At 36.5% G+C, this 19953-nt stretch overlaps 1 protein-coding gene across 3 annotated transcripts in view; it reads right to left on the bottom strand.

Moving 5' to 3' along the window:
* Nucleotides 1-543: 543 nt before the first annotated feature.
* The window catches only part of LOC150080474 (protein couch potato-like), a 365119-nt gene continuing 345709 nt past the window's right edge, over nucleotides 544-19953 (bottom strand). For all 3 annotated transcript variants that reach the window (XM_090381012.1, XM_090381013.1, XM_090381011.1), the window contains exons 9-10: nucleotides 2852-2959; nucleotides 544-1292 (exon numbers count right to left, since the gene is read on the bottom strand). In XM_090381012.1, coding sequence (XP_090237138.1) covers nucleotides 1275-1292; nucleotides 2852-2959 — 126 coding nt within the window. In that variant the 3' untranslated portion in view covers nucleotides 544-1274. The remainder of the gene's footprint in view (nucleotides 1293-2851; nucleotides 2960-19953) is intronic.

A 19953-nucleotide genomic window follows, 5' to 3' on the forward strand; every position in this document is an offset into this window, starting at 1 on the left:
TTTATCTTATAGATACTATTTGTATAATTGATTTTTTTTACTCTAAAATGCACTTTTATGCCTCGTACCTAAGAATTAGCATTATATAGAAAAATTCAATGGAAAAATATGTCTCTTTGATATGACAAGCAGTAGTATTTGAAACAAGAAAAAAAATTACTTTAATGTAATGAATAAATGGAAAACAAACGATGGCTTTCTTCATTCCCAAAAATGCTTCATTTTCGAACATATTATTTAGCATTTTAAAAACAGCACTAAAACATACACTTTTTGAATGAAAAATATCGATAATTTCCTTACTGCCACTGTACAGGTTTATCCTTCTTTAATAAAACACGAAAATATTATCAATTAATTTTTAATGATTATAATTTATTTGAATAAAAGCGTGCAAATTATCTATAATAAAATAAATAGATATAAAGTGTCATTTTAATTATTCTTACTTCTCCATATGCTATCTGTTTTCTTTTCTTCCTTTTTTTTTTTTTTTTGAAACAAACGTTCCAAATATAAAATCGAAACTTCATCAATGTGGGATTTTATCTCGTGACATGCATAGTATCGTAACGCCATCTATCGCAACAAACATTTACGACAAAAACTAATTCCACGATGATTTATTTATTCATTATTATCATTTTTTTTTTTTTTTTTTTTTCAAAATAGAATAATATTAAGGCTCAAGATATTACATAGGTGGTCCACGCAGAGGCAGCAGCTCGAGAGCTGTGATATGTAGAGGAAAAATACTTACAAGTTATTGGTCCTGATATGATCGCTCCCAAAACCTTCTCGGAAATCGCCGACATTCAGTAATTCTGAAAGTCGTTCACATTGAGGCAATATTTACAAGCATAAACATTATGACAAAGGAAAGGATTGAGATGTATAAAACAACGTTTTGATCTACAAATACAAAACACCGTCTTAGCTTTCTCCAAGTTCCGGGTAAAGAGAAGAGGTAGAATGTAGTATTTGACAAAAAAGCTGGAATATATCGCTTATATCTGCTGTTATGGTCCAAGAGCGTTTTTTTTGGGATATTTAGGCGACTACGCAACACCTATAGTTCTGGAAACACAGTCTGAATTCTCTCTCTCTCTCTCTCTCTCTCTCTCTCTCTCTCTCACTCACTCTCTGTCTCCTTCTCTAACTCTCCTTTTTATTTAAAGGTGGAAACAAATGAAAGAAATTATTATTTTTTGGATAATTCCACAAATTGGGTATTCCTTTACATAGCTGTTATTGGCTTGCTCGTATAATATCACTCATTCCTTTGATACCTGCTGGAAGAGAGAAAAAGAAGCGATAAATTATTATATAACTTTACAGTTAATGATTAAACAATATAATTAAAATTCTCTTCATTCCAATTTACACCGATAATAAAAATAGTTTTGATATTTTGATTAATTAGTTCGACAACTCTTTTTTATTAACCAGAAATCTCTGCAAAGTTTGCAATGAATGTTACAGGAAATTCGCTGCTAATCTGTCTTCGCAAAGCCAGCGAATTCGATTAATACAATAATTTGCATAGAGGAGGACAGACACGAATCCTTTAATTTAATGCACTGCAAGGTTCATTGCTAGTATTGTTCGACAAAATTGCTTTTGTGTTTTCTTTTTAAATTTAAATTGTTTTCAACATATATCTGTGACTTTCAGTGGTATACATTATAGATGTATTTATGTGGACAGAACTTAAATGATTTTCATCTAATTTTGTACAATACCTATTGAAGAATTTCAGGTCCCTTTAAGTACAAAAATTTATAAACAATTATATATTTTTAGTATATTATTGTTAAAATTTATCTGATATTAAATCGATTTCGGAAAATTGTCTGTTCATTTCTATTTTAACAATTTATATTTCTAAAAATCTACTAAACACTAAATTATTTTTTAATCACAATAATAAATTTTACTGTCTGCTGAATAGTCCGAAATATGGAACTCAAATGTACAGGTCATACATTATTTTTGTTCAAGGATTATGGTTGAAATATCGGTGTTATGAAAAATAGACGTTTTGATGTCAATATTTCTCCATCAACAATAATTAAGAGAACCTCAATCTATTCATATTAAAATTAATAAATGTATTTTATTTATCAACTGCTTTGATTTCTCAATAGGTCTGTCACAATCAAAGCTATCGATTCTTGAGCAATAATTTTCATTCAAGTTTATACGACGTTTTTTATTCAAATATAGAAAACTGTTTCGTGTATTTTAAATAATAGAATTTACAGGTATTATTATTTAAAAGTCAGTCCCTTGTTTTAATATATTAATGAATCCATAGCATCTGAAGAATATTTGGTAATTCACAACATGGGAACTATAATAACACGATTAAGTGTAGATATATAGAATTATAAAATTTTGCCGATTTAAGAGATCAAAACGATTATTATTTATGCATATTAAAAACAACTTCACTAATTAATCTTTAATATCACATTTCATTGAATACGATCGAAACTATTATTTATAGTTTGAAATAACCGCCAATTTAAAGAAACCCATTACGAAAAGTTATGATACTGAAAATGTCTAAAACAAAGGTCAGTTATTATAATAAAATAATGAAAATATCAAGAGAGTCAGAGAACTCAAAATCTGAAATATCCGAACTCCTAATTTAATAATTTTATTAAAGAATTACATCAATTATCTGCTTGTTTTAGTGGACATCAAGTAGTTGTCTAAATTTCTAACTGTGTATTTTGAAGTATCCCCTTATATTTTATAAAAAATTATATATTAATTTTTATGGAATTTTTCAAAATAAAAAAAATTATTTTTGTAATAATATTACTAGGCTGATTTTACTTACCTCCCCCATTTTGTTCTTAGCATATTCAATACGGATACTACCCCGGTCAGAAGAAAAAAGAACATAACCCTGGAGTGAATTCATAGCGTTCATAGCCAGGCGAACGTCCTACATGAAAAACATAAAAACACTAAGTCCCCAGAATAATGGCGTACAACATAAAAATAAGCAAATCAATGTTCATCGACAGAATGCAATTTATAATAACTCTCTGGGTTAAGAATTCAGCCATAGTCTTTTTGGCCTGCAGCATTGAGCATCTTAGTTAAATCGCAAAGATTACGGTACGGATAACCTTTATTCGCAATATTTGTTTTTCAAAGTTCGTTTGCTTTTTTTTGAAAGTGTGGAGCTCCAGAAAGAAAATTTAAGAAAGCCATGGATTATTTAAAGATAAGATCGTCTTTTTTCCATGTTATGAATTACCAATATTGCTCAGCTCCAGCGAAGCGAATTTGTCGATTTACCAGTTCTTCAAAATTCGAATTTCGATTCAACAAATATTCGATACTAGGGAGCAGCTCAGTAATCTATTTAGAAGTTGTCTAATGTGATCATAACGAAAGTAATATATTAAAGAAATAATGTAACTGAAGGCGGCATGCAGTATGACAGAAATATAGCTAAAATATAAAATATAGAAAAACGTGTGGTTTTATATACCTGAATACTCCTTTACGCTGCTAAAATCGCTAAAGTTTGATCACATAATGCATACATTCAGGTTACACATTCCACAGTTTGAAAATCCATTAACCAGAAAGAAAATTGACATTTTTATGGCATAGCAAGGTCGTATTTGGAGCATACTGGACTCAATCGGCATATGCGAAGAGGCCATTGCTAGCCCAATGTAAAATGAAGATATAACGAATAAAATGATAAAAGAGAGTAAACATTAATTTGAGCTTCCATGTTCGTACTTACGATAGTTCTACATCTGGATTCCTTTTTCACTTTAATAGACCTGCCTGTATTTTCCTTCAGTTGTTATACTACGGCGCATGCAATAAATCAAGAAATCACAATTGTGTATAGACAGTTACATTAATCTGATATGAAAAAATACATATCTAAAACCGAATATCTAAAAATACACTTTATCTCAATATTCATTGATCTTTTCATCGTCAGTTTTTAGTATTTTTGGTCTTTTGGTTTTAATCTTTCCATCTTTTGATTTTAATCATTTCATCTTTTGGTTTTATCCTTTCCATCTTTTGGTTTTGTGTTGTCAATGTCTTTATAGCTGATGCCAGGTGCTTTAGAAGTGGCGTATAATGTCGAGAAACGTTTCTAAGTGAATGGGAGAAGCACTTTTATTCACATTTGAAAAACTACTTGAAATATTTGATAAATTTTAAGATGCATATTATTAATGACTTTGTCGGAAATGTAAAAGATAATTAAAAAGTTTCGAACCGATTTTAGTCAAGACTAATAATGTATTCCGGAATATTTGAGAATATTTCACTAATCTGTTATGAAAGCAAGTCAGTTTACTGTTAAATAATACATACTGAATTAGCAAAGTATTATAGAATTCGAATAAAAAAAAAAAATCGTCAATATCAGTGAATTCATGAAAGGTATGGTTGCTGTTGCAGTGTGAGTATCCCTAAGGGCAGGGCAAAGGTGATTGCGACATGCACATCGGTGCAGATTGTGTCAAGCGCTTATTATCGTTATCTATGGATTGACAAATAAAAGAAGACGTCTGGACAAAGCAGAAAAGGCACTCCGTGGTCCTAACGAATAACTCTTTCAACGTGATTTGAACAGAAATGGAAAGGCATAATGTTATATTGAAACTGAGGGCATGTAAGGTGATCTATGGGATTGTGTGTCATACTTATTACCTAGATTAAATAATTCCTGTATCAGTTGGGACAAAAACAAACAAATAAAAATATAAGTGAGAAGATTATGTAATGAATTGTATGAATATTTTGGCACATGAAAAGAGAAACGTAGTACAATGAATAATAAAGTTAGTAACACGCAACATTATAACACTTTCATTAAATAAATGGCTTTTTTGCCTTCGCTAGAGGATCAGGTACCTTTCAGTTAACCTTAACAAGAATTACAGTAAATAATGGAACTTTAATTCCGTGTTAAATCCTAATTTATCACACTTTAGTCAGTATCTTATGCTTAATACGTATAATTGGTTTTCTAATGAAGAGACTTCATTAACAAGCGCACGATGACATAAGTGATAAATATTATAGCACTGCTAGCTACACCGGAGGACTTTCATAAATTAAGACAAAGAATGAAGAAACTTTGTTTGCTGTCAAGTTAGTTGTACATAATTTAACATATGCCTTGTTTCTTACTCTCTTACTTCGAGTGCACTAATTACACCCGAACAAGCTTTGTGGAATTAATTTTAAATAGATTAATTGCTTTAAACAAAATGTCCATTTAAAACTGATTCTAAAAAGTTCAAATAGGTTAAAAAATAGTTGAAGACAAAAGGACCTTGCGGAAGGACACTAGCGACATCTGTATTGCGCAAAGTAGGCGGAAGTTTGAAACAATCGAGTTTATTTAGAAATAATTTAAAATGACTGTTACAAATAAAAAGTAGATAAGTGGAAGTAATTTTTTCGATAAACAGATATATTCTTTTGAGAGACAACAACAAATTTGATAAAGAGTTATGGAGAGCAAATTATTAAATGTTAAAATAAATAAGTACTGAGTTTAAATTATCATATGAACATTCTTTAAATGGATTAAGAACCTTTAAGTTATCGTAATAATAAAATATTTAATTAATTTCTCTACTTTTCGCATTATTTCTAACAGTTGTATCATAATAAATATACAGTCGCTGTGTGCTGCCATCTAGCAGACATAATACGAAACTTTCTTTTAATACAGTTTATGGATGATTTTGAAATACTGTTAGGGTTTGCTCAGTTATGCTCTTGCTATGTAGTTTATATTTTATATCAGTTTCTGCGGGTAACTGTTAAATTAAAAATGAAAATAAATAATATAAAATCGATGAGATTTCGGAAAACAGCTTGCCTATTATTCGTTAATAAAATAATAGTTCGTTAATAGATGGTGCTTCAATTAAAAAGCACCGCGGCTATTATTGCTTATTTTAGCTTTAGGCTATTTGCTGTCTGAACTTTTTTTTTATCATATTTAGTGTGAAATTTTTGAATTTTATGTTAAAATTGGACTTAGTGTTACTTTTTTACAATTTGCGATTTCTAAATTAAACTTTTGCCTAATCAAATGTTTTTTCCCCATCCTCGACTTAGTCTAAAATGCCATCGGTGTAGTTCTGAAGTGAGCGTGAAGGATTTTATTTGAAGAAAATAATAAAAATACAATAGTTGTAATCAATGTTCACTCTTCAGTACCTTCACTGACTGTAAGTTAGGTTTTCATTACGTCTCCTCACCCTACAACCGTTCATTATTAATTTTTATAATAAAATCGGTTTACGTTCGTTGCAGAAGTACAATGGCGCTTTTACACTGAGCCAAGGACTGTTAATAATTCTAATTTAAAAGTAATAATAATAAAACCTTCACCGCGTTATAATTTCCTGTTTTTCTGTCCAACTGGGGAAAAAAAATTGCTAAACAAAATCTAAATTTAGAAATCTTAAAATCTAAACAATAATACTCAGTCCGATGCTAAGATAAATTCAAAAATTTCACCCTAAATATGCAAAAAGGCCCTAGGACAAAAAACATTCAACAATAAACAGCCTAAAATTGAAATAAATGAGATACAGACAGTAGAAATCTGTGTTTTTAACCATTTAAAGTTACACAATGCTTCTGACTTTATAATATTTCAAAATTGAAAATTTACATGTTCAGGAGAAGTTCAACGAGTGTGGATAATATATTAACAGTACTTTTTGTGCTTAAAATGAATTAATTTCTAAAAGAGTGAGCGGTATGTCAAAAGACTGAGTTCTTTAAGGCCTGCATTGAAACATTTTCAGTGCTGTAAATTCTCGGAACGGTAGTTCTGTCAGAAGATATATCTCACCCAGACTGATTTCGCCAACTGCAGAAACCTCTACAAGATTTCTTACTTGGGCGAAACCATTTCATAACGACTTCGCACCGAAATATTCAAGAAATTTCTTCACTGCTCCTAATTAATGATACCATAAATAGTTTTATAACCCACGTTTCCGTAACAAACCAGTTCAAAAACTAGCTACAGAACGACCAATAATATCTCGGTAACCTTTAGCAGCTAGGAAAGTGCATTACAGAAGCGAATCTGTGACATAAAAAAGTTCCGGAGTGCAATTGAAATCGGAATGATCCTCCTCTTACAGTCCTTTTCCATTATAGCTTTATTATTCACGGACGTACGAGGCGGGTAAGGTGGTAAAATTTTAACGTGCTCTTAGGCTGCATGGTCAATTTTATTTCCTATTATGCGCTTTGATTTCGCACCAAAAAGCTCCTGTTAAAAATTATTCTTTAGGTTCTATTGATTACCATTGTATGACCTTACTTTTTTCCATAAATCCTTTGCTAGGAAGACCACGAAAAAATGTTTTTGTAAAATAATGAAGGTACGATTAAATATCCTAGTTGATTATCATCTATTTGTGGTGAAAATCAATTTAAAGAAACCACAGTTTTATTATCAATAATGCAATAATTTTTCATTTCATTAGGTCGTGTTGATTAAAGCGCGGATAAAAAATATAAGAAAAGGATTTTGAATGTTTAGAAGATGTCTGCCATATAAGCATTGTTCAATATCCCCATGTTTGAAAAGACATTAAATAGATGAAATATCTTCAACTTTTCCTGGATTAGAGAGAAATGGTCCTTGACCATTTCTCCAAAGGTGTTTAGGGATTCCCGGAACTTTCTTTTACTTGGTAAAAAGTTTAGTATCGGAGCTCTAATTGAGTTACAGTAATGATCCAGACAGAGATCCATGTCTAATTTCGACAGTTATTCCCCAAAGGAAGTATTCTATCTGTCCTGTTATTTTCTGAAACATTATTCCCTTTTTTGAGAATGAATTCAAATATTCTAATCTATACAGATGATACAGTCCTGGCATGGTCACGTCATCGGCATAGCATTGTCATCACTGGCTTATTCGAATCTTAAAGCCATTCTGAGTCTCGACCATTAGATTTTCTGATGGTGTAATCTAGGATAGCTATACTGCAGAATCTAGATCTTCTTGAAATTAAATCCTTGTGGGACTTTCAAGTCGTCTCCATTATCCTGAACTTATTTTCTAGTGAAGATTGTACCATAAGAAAAATCCGTGGAAATTCATTTACTGGAGAATTATAGCCGGATCTCTTCTTAGCAATTCTAAACTGTGTTTATCGATTATGAAGAATTCGGAATGTGCTACTTGCTTTTTTAGGATGTGCCTTCGAACTTTTCTCCATCTGAGACGTGGAGAAAAGTGACCTCGCATTATGGACTGTTTTGTCTTCCTTTAAGATGACTATGAAACAATGTACTGTGAGTTGTGTTTTTGTTGGAAATTTCAGGGGTACCAGGGATTATTATCATATTCTTATTCAATTAATATTATATACATAATTAAACATATATAGTGATCTCTATAGTGATATATAATTTGATTATATATATATGTATATATATATATATAGGCAGAAAAAAAACGAATTACGATAAATGTAATACCTGAAGCAATTCTTAAAAGAATCCATAATTTAAAGAAAATGGAAAACTAGAATTTAACCACTTTTCTTTTTATATAAAAACAAAGACGCTTTTACTCTTTGCAGAATCTCTCAGTTCTTGGCCATTTCTTTCGTCCGGGTTGCCACTTCCGATTATTTCTACGCTAACTGTTTGTGGATTAGAGGGAAATGGTCCTAAAACCTCTGTTACAATACCGAGAGAAGAGAAAGAAAAAGAGGGAAAGGAAATTATTGGTTTCCATCTATCATTTCTGTTTTTCGATATTAAGAAACGACATGAAACAAGATTCTCTGAAGATGGCTTTATTGAGCGGAGATGAGGCGTGGAAAACACCCTCAGACTCGATGCGTTCGTCCATGGGAAATTCGATCATTATTTCAAAAACGAATGGGTGTTGGTCCCGAGCTATTTGTATCACTGCGGTATCCCTTCAATTGATAGTATTTACCCCCGAGTGGTCTCGATGACTTCTATTTACTTATTTTCCTTTGATGATGACAGAATGAAGAGTTAAATCCTCAGCCATGCAGGCTCCCACCGATTTCTTCGAATGGCTCCATAGATATACATGGGGATAACAAAGTACTTGTTTTTATTTTGTAGTCTGCAGTTTTGTAAGATGTTTTATATCATTTTACTTTACAAACAGGTTGAATTTTTATTGGATTACTTTATTTTGCGGAGGAAGAAAGGGAATTGTATGTGTTTATTGTATTAGGAGAGTCAGTCGCAGCTGTGACTTATTATTTATGCATTTTCTACATTGGTAGACTAGGCTGTGCACTCGATCAGTTAGCTGAAGAACTGAGACAAAATTTCGCCTTCAGTCGTTTCTATCTGCCTTTTTGTTATGTCTTGTTTATAAATTCGGAAATATTTTCATCTTTGAATTATGGAAGTCATTTGGAACTGATAGTAACAGCGAAGAATTGATACCTCCCATCCGCTACTTTTGACACCATTATTTGACTAAAAGTTTTGATAGACTACTCAGGCCTTTTATCTCTAATGATCTCCTGATTCGATCAGTCTATCTTATTTTTCATCCATTACTTATCTGCACTGCTTTTAAAGTGATATAAATCCTCCTGAAAGCTTTGAAATTGGTAGGTGTGATGTTATTTTACAATAAATTACATTGGGATTGAGAAAGGCTTTATACAATACAACCAAAAATTACTAGCATATCCCCTCTCTTTCTTTCTTTCTCTCTTTGTCATCTTAAATGCTCGTCTCCCGCCACCTACAAAACTATTACATTTATTAATAGAGGAAGGCACATTCACAATATGCAAAACCTGATATCGGTACTTTGTCATTTATATCACATGGATCTTTTTTGATTTTAAATATATCTGGATGGGATTTTTTATATAAACGTAAAATGAAAAAGTAGGATTCTGAGACGGTATAATAGCTTGTCCACTAGTCGGGCAAATTCTTGGTTCGATTCTCTGTTACCGTTCATGACATTAAGAACTCCTAAACAGTTTTCGAAATAGAATCTTGGTTCCGACAGATGTCGCATTTTTTTCAACTAGTAATATAGTTTATTTCATTTACATAATACATGGTAAGCATAGTTGTTTACTATGTATTATGGTAAACAACTATTTGTATGTTGTACTCGCTTAAAAATCCAGATTAATTCACGAGGAGAAACTCTACTCCAGGAAAAATTTCTAAGGCATTGTGATCTGTTTAACCAGCAGATCATCAAGTCATGATTTAATGGCAAAATCCGAGACCTGATACTTCAGATGGCAACAGAAAATGAACTTGTAAGTGAATTGCTAAATTAGATGTTAGTTGAATAGTTTAATTATCTTACTTGAGTGAAATTAATAATAACTTGAGTTACTTTAATATATGTACATTCATGAACCAAAACATTATGACCATCCCTGTGTCCAGGAGTGGACGCATCCCGCAGCACCTAGAAGTGGCATAACATACCGTCGCAGCATATATAGTGATGGCTTGGTATTGTCTGTCGGTTTGTCCATACGAAGCCCGTGCAATGGGCATAGGGAAGGACCTGGCGGAATTTGAACGTGGAATGATTTGCAGCGCTAGGAAGGCGGGGTCAGCATATCAGCAACCGCAGGAATTGTCGGCTGTATCAGAGACGCTGTAGCGCAGATGTAGCGGGAATGGTCAGAAGAGGGACGCGCAACCACCCACTGTACTGGAACGGGGAAACGACTAGTGGTTGACAGTCGAGGTGAACGGCGGTTGGTACGTGCTGTCTGAGACAACAGAAGCCTCACGATCTCTCAATTAAAGCCAAACTACAACCAAGGCGCATAGAGAAACTTTTCCGAGCACACCACACAGCGGACGCTCTTGCGGATAGGCCTAGGGAGTAGGCGATCTGTTCATGTGCCCACGTTGACCGACTGTTATGGACACTTCCGCTTGCAATGGGCACTCAAGTACTGCTCCTGAACATTTGACTACTAGAAAAGAGCCACCTAGTCTGATGAATCAAGGTTCCAACTCAATTATGCCGATGGACTGGAGCGTATTCGAGGCGAGCAGGTGAACAGTTGCAACCAGACTGCACAGTTTGACGAAAACAGGCCTGCGGCGGTGATATCATGGTTTGGGGGTTGTTTTCATGGACATTAATGATCCCCTCATCCCCGCTGAACATATCCTCACCGCCAATCATATTATGTTGGACCAAGTACTGCCCTACATGATGACCGTGTATCCAGATAGCACTGAACTCTTTCAACAAGACAATGCCCCGTGTCACAAGGCTTGCAAGAATTGTGCAAGAATGGTACATCCAAACATTTCGTGTATTCTCTGGCATCAAACCTGTTGAACATTTGTGGAATGCAGTGGAACGCAACATTTGCCAGTCCACGCCAGTACAGTGCCAAACTTCGGGGCATCCTTCTGTTCAGCTGATCCAAGATACCCAAGGACACCTTCTGCTGTCTCGTGAATTCGATGCCACACCGGGTGTAAGCAATTATAACAGCGAAAGGGGGCCCAAAAAGCTATTAGGTAGGTGGTCATAATGCACTGGCTAATGCGTGTACGTCGGTGTCCAAAAGTTAAACTACAGGTTACAAAAGTGCAATACAATAAAACCTCCATTTTGCGGACTGCATAGGGAGAAAGGCCGATTGTTTAAACTGGAAACAAAATACAAATATTCAATAGAATGTTATGAAAAAGTGCTGTACTATGAAATGAAAAGCATGAATTGCTGTAACATTGCACTTTTTTTTTTTTTAACCGCAGTTGCCAATTGTGTGAGGAATAAAGAGCTTCAACTTTTGCCGTGTCCTCTAATGGCAGGGAAAATTTTGAGTTAAACTTATTCAGAGTCTAAAGAACTCTGAAATACCTTTGCTGGGAGTTCACACGATGGGTACTGATGTCTGACACGCTTGGTAGGCCGATGGAAGGTGATCAAGAAAATTCTGATGTCTTTGCACTCTCTATGACATTTTTCTTGTGAAAGACATAGGACACGTGAATTTGGTTTAGTTTTAAAGTTTCTTCATAACAGCAGGAACTGTGAACGCGACTGCAATACATCATTTCAACAAGTTATTTTAATGATCATAAAAGAAAACAAAAATGGTGTACATTGTTTCGGTTTTTCTCTCTTATTATCTGATAATTATCTGGTGATCTATCTGGTTACATTGATAAACGAAAGCGAAGCCAGTAGCTAGGAATTAAATATAGATTCGGAATACAAAAAACAAAAGGAAACTGCTCATAAAACAAACTATATCAAAAGCTTTATAAAGATCTCCAGTGTCCTTAAGATTCTGCAGCATACATCTTGTAACATGCAGTTGAAACATTATCCAAAATTTTCCAAGTTATTCTCCAAGATTCAAAGTAGCTTTATGCCAGAGAATTCATAACTGCTATAAATTATTTAGAGCGCTTTTATACTTGGAACAACAGAGAGTAAATGGACGAAAGTATTTTAAACCCAAAATATTGCACCGAAGATGTTTTAATGAACTGTTAATAGCGACGTGTATCGCGTTAACTCCTATTTAAAACAATCTTTGTTCATAACATAACTAGGAGAACACTTAACTCGTATTACTGAACTAAAATATTAAAGGAAGAGAAGTAATATACTGGCTACAGGGTTTTAATCTCCCTAAGTACCAGTTAATTTAACTGAACGTTAAGACGCATAACAATCTAAGTACTGCTTTTTCACGCTTGTACTCATTAGTGAAATTTGTGATGTAAAGTTTTCTTCTCCGGATAATGGTGAACCAGACAAAAATGTAAAGATATCGACGGATACTAATTGAAGACAGAACACCACTAGATTAAATGTGGAATAATTAGGTGGAGGAGAGAAAAAATCCATCATTAATCATAATAACTAAATTAACTTAAAATAACGAAACAAATACGGTTTAGTTTAAACAAAATTCTGATCGCGTTCGGTAATCCAACTGTTATAGGTTTGGTGCACTGCGATCATTGTAATTATATTGCTGGCTGTGCCTGATAGCTCTGAATGAGATTGCTGGAAATTCTTTAATATGTTGAGGAAAAATAGCAACGTCGAAAAATTCGGATGTCCCGGTTACTAAAGTATAGTAATGGAGTTTCAGTTTCCTATTAAAAGGTAAGATTTTATTCTGAACAGATGGTTACCAGAAACGTACTAAAGAGATTTAGTCATTCTTCCTTTTTAGCTTTCCTTTATTTTTTTTTCTTAAGAAATTGATGCAGGAAAGCAGCTTGCTTTCCTGCATATAAGCTTTATACGGCATCAGCCAAAAAAAAATCGCTCTAAGCGTTTGTTCAGTTACTCCTTGAATTTATTTAAGCTATCAACTTCCACAACGACAGATGGAAGTTTGTTCCAGCTGTCAACCACCCGCTGGCTAAAGGCAAATTTCCGAACATCTATTCTACAACTGTCTTTCCTCAATTTCAAACTGTATCCCGTCAGGTTCTTAGTCTGAGCAAGAGGAAAAATCCCATCCGCATTAAGCCTGCTCAACCCATTCAAGGCCTTATGCACCTCAATCAGATCACCTCGTGGGTGCCTAGTCTCCAAATGATGCAATTTGCAGAACTTAAGCCTTTTTTGGTAAGAGAACCCCTTTGTTCCCTTCACCAATCTTGTTGCCCTTCTCTGTACTCGTTCTAGCAACTCTACATCCTTCCTAAAATGAGGTCTCCAGAGCTGTACGCAGTACTCAAGGTGTGGCCTGACCATTGCCTTATACAAGGGGATAATCACCTCCTTTTCCTTGATAAAAAAAAATTCTGTATATCATTGACAAGGGACCATAAGATACTCTTGCAGCCTGTCTGCACTGCTCAGAAAACTTCACATCTGACTGCACAAGTACCCCAGGTCCTTTTCATTCTCTACCACCCTCAGTGTAGTACCACACAATTGATACATTATCTGGGGTTACTGCTACCCATAAGTAGTACTTTACATTTGTCAATGTTAAACTTCATTTGCCACTTGTCAGCCCATCTGCCCAAATTATCTAGATCCTGTTGCAGTAGCACACAGCCATTACTGTCATTAACAACCCTGCCAAACTTTGTATCATCTGCATACTTGGACATTAGCCTGACATACCTTCATCAGTATCATTGATAAATATACAAAACAACACTGGGCCCAACACCGAATCATGGGGGACTCCACTAATGACATTAGTCCACGAAGAGCAGCGTCCATTGATTACCACTCTCTGTTTTCTCCCACTCAACCACCCTTTTATCCATTGTAGCAACTTGCCCTTAACGCCATACTGCTCCAACTCGTACAGTAGTATTCCATGTGCAACAGTATCAAAAGCTTTCCAGAAATCTAAGTATATGATCCGTATATCTAGACCCACAGATATAGCTAGGTACATTTGAGCAAAGAGGAAGTCCATTGATGTATGCTCATTGTTCTAATTTACACGAACTGAGTGCTGGGCATGCACCGTAGTCACAATTCAGGCCTGAATGATGTTAATCTTAGGAAGAGAAGATGCGTTTATCAATCAAATATTAGCATATAATTAACCAATAATGGATCATTTTAAAAGTCGAATTTGTTTAAGATAAGTGTTTCAGGGCGGGTCTGCTGCCTGCGAGATAAAAACCGTCTTCCGTGGTAGTACACTCTTAGCTGGTTGGTCACTTGTCACTCATTTAGAGATATGTGAATTGAAATTATTTCAAAAGTGGAGGAACTCTTAAAGGCCTGTTCAAGCGGAGCTCTAGTTACTCGATCACAGAGGTGGGAAAAAGAGGTAGGGGGTCCTCCCCACACGTGCTATTATCTGTTTCAGGCCGCACAATATGCAAATCGCCCTGTGGATATAAACTTCAGACATAATACATGGTGGAAAGATCTCATAAGTACTAATGAACCGGCAATGCCCCAAGAGATCCTAAACAACCAATATTGATCTGTGAGTGTGATCAAACTTCAGATTTTTTTCAAATAGCTGGCAAATCGTGCTGTCACAGAGACAGTAGAATATAAAATATATACTTTATATGCTTGCTTGCACTGTGTTAAAAAAGTTAAAACTAATTAAGATAGCTTTACGTAATAATAGATCACTGGATTTGTTTAAATAGATTATAAGAATTCGTAATCATGGCCATCAGGAACCTAAGCTACAGAGCTCCACTAATGGCATTAGTCCACGAAGAGCATCGTCCTGCATTCAGATATCTCCCTGTCATTATCATCTTCAGCTGATGCTGGTTTCCTGACAAACAAACTGGTGTGGGATCTTGAAGACGTACTGTCCCTTGTGGGATTTACAGGAGCAAAAAACGCTGTACGATTGTGTTTGTTTGTTATTTGGTTTTTAGGAGCATTAGCAACTAAGGCCGTATTGCTCCGGGATATGCGGTGGTCATTCCCTGACCTTTCCGCATCCTCCATATTTGGTGGTGACGGGCTCGAACCCCGGTCTAATCAAGAAGCGTGTGCTACGCACTGCTGCTCCTTCCCACCTGGCTACGGAGGCGCCAACGCTGTACGAGATCCACCTTCAATCTGGAGGGTAGAATCTTGTGGTGTTCTGTATTGTCCATGATCTAGTGTATACGGCAACAAAGATGACCATACCTTTCCTAGTGTGGGACCTGAAGATGCCTCCTTCGATCTCCAGTTTTCTCTCTCTCTCTCTCTCTCTCTCTCTCTCGTATTCTGCTATGTTTCCCTTTCTTTCTCGTATTTTCCTCGTATTTTCTTGGAAATACGAGGATGTTTTTTGTTATCTTCCCTATCATTTACGTGTGTTCCTTTTTCCCCCGTTACCCAACTTCGTTTTTTTTTTTTCTGGTATACCCTCCATTTCACAATTAGGTAGGAATGGCGACAGCCTTGTCAGAGCTTCATACTGGAGTGGCCCGCCTCTTCAAACTGAGAGATCTTCCAACTGATCGTGGTTTCCAGGGTGATAAAAGGCTGGTCATGCACGTAAGCACATTGCAATATACATAACACATGACTGGCTAAGCAGAGCATTGCTTCTCCACAACAATTATCGGAAATGAAGGAAACCTCGGGATCCGCCTAGACAAAGGGGGAAAAGGACACAAAAAAAGGGAATCTCCGAAAAGTGGCAGAGTGGAACTAGCGTTCAGGAGCCGCCCTACATTAGACATGTACCTACACACATACCCTCCGAAAAGTATCCGGACACACGCCGGTTTCACAGTGAGGCCATCGCCACTCGCACGTGTGTTGTTCCTCCACTGTTAGTTGCGACCCTCCTGGGTAGAATTTCCACTAACGAACGATCGACTTCGGCGGCATAGTTCTTTATCGTTCTTGCAGGAATACCAGTTGGGCTACTGATGTAAGACACGGTCGTCTGGCCCTCACCGACATTCAGTTCATCCAAGAGGTGTTCTATAGGGTTTAAGTAGGGACTCTGCGCCGATCATTCCAACTTTCGTACAGTCATGTCTTGAACAGCATCGGTGTTATGGCATGGAGCATTATCCTTTTGAAAAAAAACAAACAAACATGGATCTCTAACAAAGCACCGTCGCATCGCATGGAATTGTCCAAAATGTTAAAGCAGGCGTTGCCATTCATTGTTCTCTGAACACTCACTAAAGGTCCATGAGAAATAGCTTCACACAGCAATTTCGCTGCCTTCTAACTCCAGTTAGCGCAATTCACTCCGTCAGAAGACATTCACTCCACACCCGCACCAACTCACCTGCTAGGAATACGGTGTAGCGAGATTCACTGCTCCATACAACCGCTTTTCAATGATCTCTGGACCAATTGCGTGTTTGTTGCACCATGTCTGCTGATTTGCTTTTGCTTCTGGTGGTGATGTTTGATTTATCTGTCCGCCATCGCTTTTCCATGAAAACCGATGCTATATAGAGCTCCGTACGTCAGCAGTGATTGAAGTTCATACAGATCTCAACCAGCGCTGATCCTTTTGTCAAGTGAAGAGATCAGGGCGCAACATAATTTACGGACTGTAACATAAACATTTCGCCTCGATTTCATTACATTATCAAGAATATCAAGATAGTGCAGGCTGTCTGCAGTTGAATGCAAATCAACCATAACACTTCTCTCGAAATCAGTCAGCTCTACTCTACATGTAACGACATTGCGGTAGTACAGTGGTTATAACCACCGTCCTCCACACAGCGGGTGAAAAAGACCCGGGTTCGAATTCCGTCAATGACTCGAAGAACTTTTATGGGCTTTTCCTCTGCTTGTGTGTTTTTCTCCCTTAAACAGCGCTTTTCATCCAGGAAAACAGGTTAACCTACCAGAAAACAGATGCAATTTATGGACATATTATATATGCATGAATGAGATTGATATCGGGCAACCCTAATAGGTTTCTTTTTTCTGTCACGAACAACTACCTTGTGTTGCTTCATAAGCCTCTCTTATGTACAAATACACTGTGCTGCCACTTTATTAGGTACACCCCTGATGTGCACACAAATGGTTTGTCCCACAACATTGCAAATCACATGACCACAGTTGTGGATATAAATGCAGCAGAACAACCCTTCTAGTATCAGTTAAGTGTACAAACCGTAGCAAGAATTGGGAAAAGAACTGATCTAACGGACTTCTAACGTGGCATGGTAGTAGGTGCAAGACGTGCTGGACAAAGCATCTCTGAAACGGCAGTTCTCCTGAACTTTTCAAGCACCACAGTTTCAAGGGTGTATCGAGAATGATGCAACGAACAGAAAACATCTTCTCAACAGCACTCCTGTGGAAGAAAATCGCTTGTTGATGAAAAAGGTCAGAGGAGGATGGCTAAAATTGTGCAAGCAAACAGACGGGCCACAGTGTCGCACATCACGTCAGAATACAATCTTGGTGCGCAGAACAAAATATCCCAACGGACCACTAGTCGCACTTTGTCGCGAATGGGCTACAACAGCTGTTTGTTTGGTTGGTTTTTAGGAGCATTAGCAACTAAGGCCATATTGCTCCGGGATATGCGGTGGTCATTCCTTGACCTTTCCGCATCCTCCGTATTTGGTGGTGATGGGCTCGAACCCCGGTCTAATCAAGAAGCGTGTGCTACGCACTGCTGCTCCTTCCCACCTGGCTACGGAGGCGCCGCTACAAGAGCCGACGGCCACATCGCATACCTTTGTTATCAATGAAGAACAAGAATGCACGCCTCCTGTGGGCACAGCAACACCAGCACTGGACTATCGAGAATTGGAAAACAGTTGCTTGGTCTGACGAGTCGAAGTACCTGGTGCATCATGTTGATGGAAGGCTCAGAATTTGGCGAAAACAACATGAATCCATGGACCCGTCATGTCTGACGACTACCATGCAAGGTGGTGGGAGCAGTGTTATGGTGTGGGGAATGTTTTCTTGGCACACGTTGGGTCCATTGATACCTATAGATCCACGTCTGAATGCCACATCGTACCTAAACATCGTTGCTGACCAAGTGCGTCTGTTCATGTTGACAGTTTATCCTCAATCAGATGGTTACTTCCAACAGGATAATGCGCCGGTGCACAAAGCCCGAATCACTACGGAATGGTTCCAGGAACATGACAATGATTTCTCTTGGCTGCAGTGGGCCGCTCAGTCCGCAGATCTCAATCCTATTGAACATCTTTGGGATGAGCTGGAAAGGACTGTTCGCTGCAGGCCTACACCTCCGTCGAATCTCAAGGAACTGCGTGACACACTCATGTCTGCATGGTACTCCATTCCTGCACAACGTTTTCAGCATCTTGTTCAATCCATGCCTAGACGAATTCAGGCTGTTTCGAAGGCTAAAGGAGGCTCAACACGCTACTAGGTAGGTGTACCTAATAAAGTGGCAGCACAGCATACAAGTCAGTTGTTTATCTGGAAGGTGCAATGTATTATGAAGAGAAGTGTGCCCGGATTCTTTTGGAGGATAGTGTACATCAGTTTGGTAACATCTCATCAAAGTTGTCGCAAAATTACTACAAAGTTGTCTTTTGACACCGGAATGAATTAAACTAGCGCGGTGCACACCAGACATCATAAATAGCATCCTCTCAAATTTCATACCTTTCTGAAGATTAGATCGCAGACTCATCAAATATTGGATCGATGCTTCTTACCACAGTACCGATGCTGTTTGAGGATTAGATTTGAGAATGGGCATCACAAATATTTGTACATTTACTTCTAAGATAACACTCAGAAAGCTTAGATATTATTTTTATATCCACACAGAAGTCGAACATCACAATCGCGTATATACACTTAATTCTTTACAAAGTTTCCATTTATTAAACTATTATAACGCAAGATTACGAATAAATTTAGAATACAGAAAAAATTACTCCTTAAAGCAAACACAGTATCTACTATATTATCGCGTGTTTAAAATGAAGGCGATCTTAATATTTCTTTTTTAGGTGTGCGTCTGTGTGTGTGTGTGTGAGAGAAAGAGAGAGAGATAGAGAGATTTAATAAGAAAATAGGACATTTCTGAGCCTTCATCACGCTGATTTTTATCAGATAAGGCAATGCTTTGTCTCAGGTGCGAAATGAAAAAGAAGACAAAAGGGAAATATTGCTTTAATTAAAGTCAGCGGCTTTAAGTCAGACAATCGAAGTTAGAATATTCAAGGAAGATAGAATTTGGTTGATTATTCCCAGGTGGATTGGGTTATTTGCGTATCTCAATGATCGAAGGCCCATAATTGATGGCAGTTGGGAAAAACGGACCAGGGAAAAATGAGCGATGGATAAATCGATTTAAAAGTATTGTGCGGTGTTATAAACATTGAATGTTGGCATGAATGATAAGGAAAGAACTGTGAAAGATTGTTGAAAAAGATAGGGGATGAAGTGGAATCATTGATAAGGCTGCCTTCTTTGATGGTGTGATTACACCCCACCCTTTCGCAGTAGGGGAAATG

The sequence above is a fragment of the Mastigoproctus giganteus genome, chromosome 9 (assembly GCF_048544385.1).
Source record: "Mastigoproctus giganteus isolate SK-2022 chromosome 9, ASM4854438v1, whole genome shotgun sequence".
Classification (NCBI taxonomy): domain Eukaryota; kingdom Metazoa; phylum Arthropoda; class Arachnida; order Uropygi; family Thelyphonidae; genus Mastigoproctus; species Mastigoproctus giganteus.